The sequence below is a fragment of the Cebus imitator genome, unplaced genomic scaffold, assembly GCF_001604975.1.
Source record: "Cebus imitator isolate Cc_AM_T3 unplaced genomic scaffold, Cebus_imitator-1.0 Scaffold72, whole genome shotgun sequence".
Taxonomy (NCBI): domain Eukaryota; kingdom Metazoa; phylum Chordata; class Mammalia; order Primates; family Cebidae; genus Cebus; species Cebus imitator.
Window position 1 is genome coordinate 4701207 of NW_016107387.1, and position 7501 is coordinate 4708707.

Genomic DNA, 7501 nt, shown 5'->3' on the forward strand with positions numbered 1-7501 from the left:
TTTTGAGAAGGAGTTTCACTGTGTCACCCAGGCTGGAGTGCAATGGCGTGGTCTCAGCTCACTGCACCGTCTGCCTCTCAGGTTCGAGCGATTCTCCTGCCTCAGCCTTCTGAGTAGTTGGGACTACAGGCAGGTCCCACCACACCTGGCTAATTTTTGTATTTTTAGTAGAGACAGGGTTTCACTATGTTGGCCAGGCTGGTCTCAAACTCCTGACCTCGTGATCCATCTGCCTCGGCCTCCCAAAGTGCTGCGATTACAGGCATGAGCCACCTCGCCCAGTGAAAACGTGTGTGTGTGTGTGTATGTGTATAATTTATTTATTATTATTATTTTTTAGACAAAGTCTTGCTCTGTCACCAGGCTGGAGTGCAGTGGCACAATCTCGGCTCACTGCAACGTCTGCCTCCTGGGTTCAAGCGATTCTTCTACCTCCGCCTCCCAAATAGCTGGGACCATAGGTGCGTGCCACCACGCCTGGCTAATTTTTTTGTATTTTTAGTAGAGACGGGGTTTCACCATGTTGGCCAGGATGTTCTTGATGTCTTGACCTCGTGATCTTCCTGCCTCGGCCTCCCAAAGTGCTGGGATTACAGGCATGAGCCACCGCGCCCAGTGAAAACTTACATTTTTACAATATTGACTGTTTCCTTTTGTTTCTTCGGCAGTATTTATTGCATATTTACTATGTGCTAGGCACTGTGCTGTATTTTTTAGATTTTGTTGATATTGTTAGTGAAGTTTCAAAATAATAATGTAAAAAACTCTCCCTAGGCATTACTTAAATTTAGGAATATCCTTGATTCTTTTTCACTTTATGACTAATCACCATAATGAATTCTACTGTTTTTGTTTTGTTTTTAATTTTTTAAATTTTACTATTTTTCTTCTACTGTTATTAATAATCTTTCAGTCTGGGCATGGTGGCTCATGCCTGTATTCCCAGCACTTTGGGAGGCCAAGGTAGGTAGATCACCTGAGGTCAGGAGTTTGAGACCAGCCTGACCAATATGGTGAAACTCCATCTCTACTAAAAATACAAAAATTAGCCGGGTGTGGTGGTGGGTGCCTGTAGTCCCAGCTATTTGGGAGGCTGAGGCAGGAGAATCGCTTGAACCTGAGAGGTGGAGGTTGCAGTGAGCTGAGATCACACCATTGCACTCCAGCCTGGGAAACAGAGCAAGAGACTGTCTCAAAATAATAATACTAATAATAAAAAATACAAGAATAATAAATTAATAATAATAATCTTTTAGTTGATTCTCAACTTTTCTAAGTAGCCTATTAATCTGTAAATAATAATGTCATCTTTCGCTTGTATATTTCTTTAATTTTCTTATTCTGTTGGTTGGAACTTCTTGAGCAAAGTTAAATAGTATTGCAATTAAGGCAGTAGTGTTCTATTCTTAGTTTTTCGTTTCTTTTTTAAAATTTCCCTTATACTGGACTAATCATATATTTATTCTGTTTTTAATCATTAACACCATGAGCTTTATTACTAGATTTTTCTAACATTAAACTGTTCTTAAATTACTGGAATAATTGCTACTTGTTGATGGTATATGGTCCTTTTTAAAGTAATTCTGAATTTGCTAATGTTTTTGAAAAGATTTTTACATTTATAATTCTTAAGTGAGATTGACATGTGGTTATATCTGTCAGTGCTTGTTACCAAGGTTGTGTTAGCTTGAAACATGAATTAGGCTTTCTGTCTTTTTTTTTTGTGCTCTAGAAAGTGTCTGTTTAATTATGATAATGGCACTTTTTTTCCTGATTATACAAGTAATCATTTTCTTATAAAATATTAGAATATCCCACTACTTAGATAGAACCATGGTGTTTTGAAGTATCTGTATTTAGTTCCCGGGTTGTTTTTTCTCTATTTGGGTGATATTTTATTTTATGGCTTGATTTTGTTAAGTTGTGATGGATATCTTTCTGTGTGAACAAATTGAGATTTGAGCCATAATTTGTAATGGCTACATACGCAGCCTTTCATCTCCTGAATGCTTTGATTTGCGGACTCCTCTTCGTAGGCCTGGTGTGTGTGGTACTTTTTTGTTTACTTGTTTTGCTCTTTTCTCTTTGAATGTAGAGAGAGCTGCCTTCCTTTGTGTTTCCCAGCAAGCATTGTAAGTGGTTCTTCTTTGGTTCCCAGGGGTATGGGAGTAGTTCACGTTAGACTTTTCTTGGCAGCAGGTGCCTCGGAGGGTTGCTGGATGTGTGCAGCCCTGGGCCAGCCTCTGGTGCCCTGGCTGGTTTTCCTTGGTGTGATTTTGCAAATCCAAGGAGGGAGCGCACTTGAGTTGTATAATTGCTGCTTTTGACAAGGTAGCAAAGGAAACCTGCGGCATTCTGTCTTTTTAATTTCTCTCTGATTTTGTCGATGGTTGAATACGTCTTAACCTATGCAGGTTATTTTTTCACCTTTCCAGTCTTCATCCTTTAACGTCACAGGTTAGAGTCACAGACAAAAGTTTCTTCTAGGATTCTAGGATGATTGGAGAAAATTCACATATTCCTAGAAAAAGAGTCATGTGTGGTTAACATTCCTCTTGTATAAAAAGAACACATTGCTATAAAACATTTTCATTGGGTTGTAAATTTTACCAGTTGTTCAGAGAGACTGGTGGGGATGGTAATGGGACTCCACACTTTGTCATTGAAGCCTGGTTGAGAGAACCGAGGGTTTTTGCTGTTGAATGAAGACTTGGAAAACACAATTTCCTGCATGGCTCCAAGGCAGATAAATAGGATCAATGGGCAGAAGCTCAGGCAACAGGATTCAGCTGATTGTGAGGGCGATTGACAACTTCCAGTCGGCATCAGTTCCAGTCTGGTTTGGCACACCACTTGGCCAGGCTGTGGAGCTGGTATACACGCTGTAGGTGGGCAACTGGGCTAGGACACCACTCAGTCTCCTTCTAGCCCTGAGTTTGTCGTGAGGGGCTGAGTATCTCTTCCAGTACTTGCTTGGTTGAATCAGCCTGTGAAGTGGTGTTGACGTGATGTGATTTCGTGGTTTCTATACCTCTGGACTGGAATACTTAGGATATGTTCTTTTCTTTTCAGCTTACCGTGACAATCAGAGCTTTGTTGCAGAACCTGAAGGAAAAGATCGCCCTTTTGAAGGACTTATTGCTCAGAGCTGTGTCAACACATCAGATGTATCCATGTAAACATTTCCACCTCTTTTCTAGAGTGGGAGGAAAAGCAGTCTTATTTTAAGAAAGGAAGGAATCTGGGCCACCCAGATTTTTCCACAGCTTGAGGAAGACCTGGTTTCCAAAATATTGCCTGTAATCTTGATTTCTAATTTAAGCGTCTGTTACATGTTTTACAGTGAATATGCTGGCAAAGCAAGACACACCGAAGGAATTGACTTATTTGGGTGTAACCTGTGCAGTTCAGGAGGCTAATGCCTTCTGTCAGTGCTGTATTTACAGAGCCCTGCACTGCTCTCTGTCTAGACTGCCTTGACCATGGCTAGCTACTGCTCCGACAGGAAAACTTCCATGATCATCCTAAGCTGTGATTCCACTTCTGGGAGTTTTCAGAGTTTTTAATGATCCATTTCTGTTCAGAGTGGCCAATACCAGCAAAAACCATACGTCTCTCCCCTCCCCATCCACCCCCATGTTTACATAGATGATTGAGATGTGACTTGTTTGCCTTGTTTTCCCTCCAGAGGCACAGACACTGCCTCTAGTATGGGAGTTTGAGGGGAAGGGGTGGGGTGAGACTTCCTTGACGCAAGTGATGCCATCATCTTAACCCCCTACCAAGTGTTAAAAAATATATATCTTTTTTAGAAATTCGTAATCTGGGCCAGGTGCGGTTGCTCATGCCTGTAATTCCAGCACTTTAGGAGCCCAAGGAGGTGGATCACTTGAGGCCAAGAGTTGTTCATGACCAGCCTGGTCAACATGGTGAAACCCCATCTCAACTGAAAATATAAAAATAAGCCAGGCATGGTGGTGCTCACCTGTGGTCCCAGCTACTTGGGAAGCTAAGCCAGGAGAATCACTTGAACCTGGGAGGCAGAGGTTGCAGTGAGCTGAGATCACACCACTGCACTCCAGCCTGTGCAACAGAGTGAGGCCCTGTGTAAAAAAAAAAAAAAAAAGAAATTAATAACCTGATCAATTTAGGAAAATATGTGACTTATTCCCTACACCAGCCCTTTTCACCTGAGTTCATACTGGTGTGAAAACTTACTTTAAATTGGTCTTCTCCCATCCTTTCTCTAGATTGTCAGTAGTTCATGCCAAAGACCCAGTTTTTGGTATTTCAGGAAATGGATACTGCCATATTTTAAATATGGGGAAATATAGGAATACAGCTTCTTAGATGAAACAATGGAAAGTGTTCTAAAAAATATTTTCCCCCATTTAACCCCTTTATGTCACCAGGAAAGTTGGTTTAGTTGCATGATTTTCTAGATATTCAATTATTAATCCACTAAGGTTTCAAATAAAAGTTTAATTTCAAACAATTGGGACCTTCTTTTAGCACAGTTGGAATATTCTGAGACACTTTACCTTCCGTCTGGTATGATTTGTTACGGCACAGTTGGTCTATCATATAAAGAGTTTTTATTTTACGCAAATCAACAAGTCCTAATATACAGACCTCACCGCGTTTCTGTGCCTGGCTAATTTTTGTATTTTTAGTAGTTGATGGGCAGGAATATTTCCTCTGCTTTCAGTACTAAGCACTGGAAAGTCTACACATGGGGTCAAGGTGTGTAAATTCATGTTAGTGTTACCTAAAGCACATATATTAGAAAGATAACTACATATTGTTTCCTGATTTAATATAACTATACATTTGTTTCCATTAGGGTAACATTATTAGTCACCTTATTTATGTGCTAAACCTATAGGGCAAGAAAAAGCTACAAATTAAGAGCTTTTGCTTTTTTTCTATTAATTTCTGCTAGTTATTACAGAGTACAGAGTAAGCATACCACAGTTATAATTAACTTTTTTCTCCTAAATGCTTACAGTCTGACCATCTGTTGAAATCTCACAGATTTTTGGTCTTATGGTGATCTCAGAATTATTTCCCAAATTATTGAATTAAGTAGTAAGCATCAGAAACACCGAACAAGTGTTATTTACAACATTACAGAAATATTTAGGGCCTTATGTGGGTAATGTAGAATTTACTAGGAGACATCAAAAATTAAACTGGAATACAACAACTTTCTTTAAAATTCTATTTATTTTTTCAAATAATTGATCTATTTCTACTGTAACAACTACAGCCAGTACTAGGGATGGCATTTAACTAGTCCACCTCATGGGGGCACTCATAAACCTGTGTATTTTCAGGGAGGCCACCTTTTTTTTTTTTTTTTTTTTTGAGACAGAGTCTTGCTCTGTCGCCCATGCTGGAGTGCAGTGGTATTTTGGCTCACCGCAACCTCTGCCTCCCAGGTTCAAGCGATTTTCCTGCCTCAACCACCTGAGTAGCTGGGATTACAGGCGTGCGCCACTGCGCTCAGCTAATTTTTGTATTTTTAGTAAAGATGGGGTTTCACCATGTTGGCCAGACTGGTCTCAAACTCCTGACCTCAGGTGATCTGTCCGCTTTGGCCTCCCAAGGTGCCAGGATTACAGGTGTGAGCCACTGCACCCATCCACGGAGGCCACTTTTAATGTAAGGGAAAAGAGTTAGCTTATATATTATGAAGGCCTCTTTTCAGTTCTATTTCTGTTCCTCCCATCTTCCGTTCCCCTAATATACTTCCCCTTCCCAAACATTTAAAATAATTCTCTAGCAGTATCCACCAGATTTAAGATAGATAGCAATCTGTGAGTCCTAATAATCTCATATTATTAGATTTTTTTGTTTTTTGGTGTTTCCTTCTCTTTTTACAAAGAAGATACTGAGGCCAAGTCAAACTTTGCGCTGCAAGTCACCGATGAAGTTGGAGAGGTAACCAAGCATTCCAGCAGAGGAATATATATTTTTTTTGAGACAGAGTCTCACTCTGTCACCCAGGCCGGAGTACACTGGTGCTGTCTCAGCTCAATGCAACCTCTACTTCTCAAGTTCAAACGATTCTCCTGCCTCAGCCTCCCAAGGAACTGGGATTACAGGCATGTGCCACCACCATGCCCGACTAATTTTTGTATTCTTAGTAGAGGCAAGGTTTCACCATGTTGTCCAGACTGGTCTTGAACTCCGGACCTCATGATCCACCCACCTTGGACTCCGAAAGTGCTGGGATTACAGGGGTGAGCCACTTGTAATCCTGGCCCTGGCAGAGGAGTTTTTTAAACTGAGGAGAGGATTCTTGGAGAGCTTTAGTCATTACCCAGGACCCTACAGCTAGGAAATGGAAGAACCAGGTTCACACACAGGGCTGTGTGGCCCCAATGTGAGTTGTTTAAAAGCTGAATTATACTTTAGTAGAAATAATACAGTCAGCTGTCACCTGGCATGTCTTCAAGTAGAATTCTCTGTTAATTGTTGTGTTGCTGGACTGCCAAGACAAATCTTGTATATAATACAAATCTTCAAGAACCTTCTTAACCAGCAGAAGATTAAACAGTGTTCCTTGTGGTTTATTAGGTATACTTTATTATGTTGAGAAAAATGTTTGTTCATAAATCACCAATGAAGTGACTTTTTAATCCTTTTTTTGAGGCATAATTAATGTTTGGTGACTTTTTTAATGTGAATATTTGAATACCATATTTCTTTACTGCACTGGGTAGTTGAGAGTTTATGATACTTAATAAATTTATGCCTTCCTACATTTGTGAACTTGTCCAAAGAACATGAGGAGTTGCCAGAAAGATAAGTCCTGTGAAAATGCTTTCTAAACAATTAAATTCATGGAATTAAGGTATGAGATGTTATGCTGTCTCCTGAAAAAGTATTTTTCTCCTGGCAAGAATAAAAGTCAAGTTAAAATGAAAGTTCTGTGCTTTTGAATCCTTTAGTATGCAGTTAATAAACTTAAGTCTTGCAGTCAGAGAGTTTAAATTGCTGAAAGACATTAACATCTGTTCACAGTGCATCTTTGAAATAGGAACTATAATTGCCTTACCAGCTGAGAAAAGATGTATGCTATGGGAGGCTGCATGTGAAATTTCAGATAGTACTAAAGATACTTAGTACCATCTTCTTAGAGTTGGTTTCACGTGAAATGTATCCTTTTGTTGGCATTTCAAAGGAGGCAGCACCTTTATTTATTTTAAAGAGAAGAAAGAAAATTTCAGGCCAGGCACAATGGCTCATGCCTGTAATCCCAGCACTTTGGGAGGCCAAGGCGGGCAGATCACGAGGTCAGCAGTTCGAGACTAGCCTGGCCAACATAATGAAACCTTGTCTCTACTAAAAATACACAAAATTAGCCAGGCATGGCGGCGGGCACCTGTAATCCCAGCTACTTGGGAGGCTGAGGCAGGAGAATCGCTTGAACCCAGGAGGCAGGGGTTGCAGTGAGCCGAGATTGTGCCATTGCACTCTAGCCCAATTAACATGG

General features: G+C 40.4%; 1 protein-coding gene across 1 annotated transcript in view; it reads left to right on the forward strand.

Annotated features, from left to right (window-relative positions):
- The window catches only part of STX8 (syntaxin 8), a 316569-nt gene that overhangs the window by 12643 nt on the left and 296425 nt on the right, over positions 1–7501 (forward strand). Inside the window, exon 3 of the mRNA XM_017531449.1 lies at positions 3073–3167. Within this exon, the coding sequence (XP_017386938.1) occupies positions 3073–3167 (95 nt within the window). The remainder of the gene's footprint in view (positions 1–3072; positions 3168–7501) is intronic.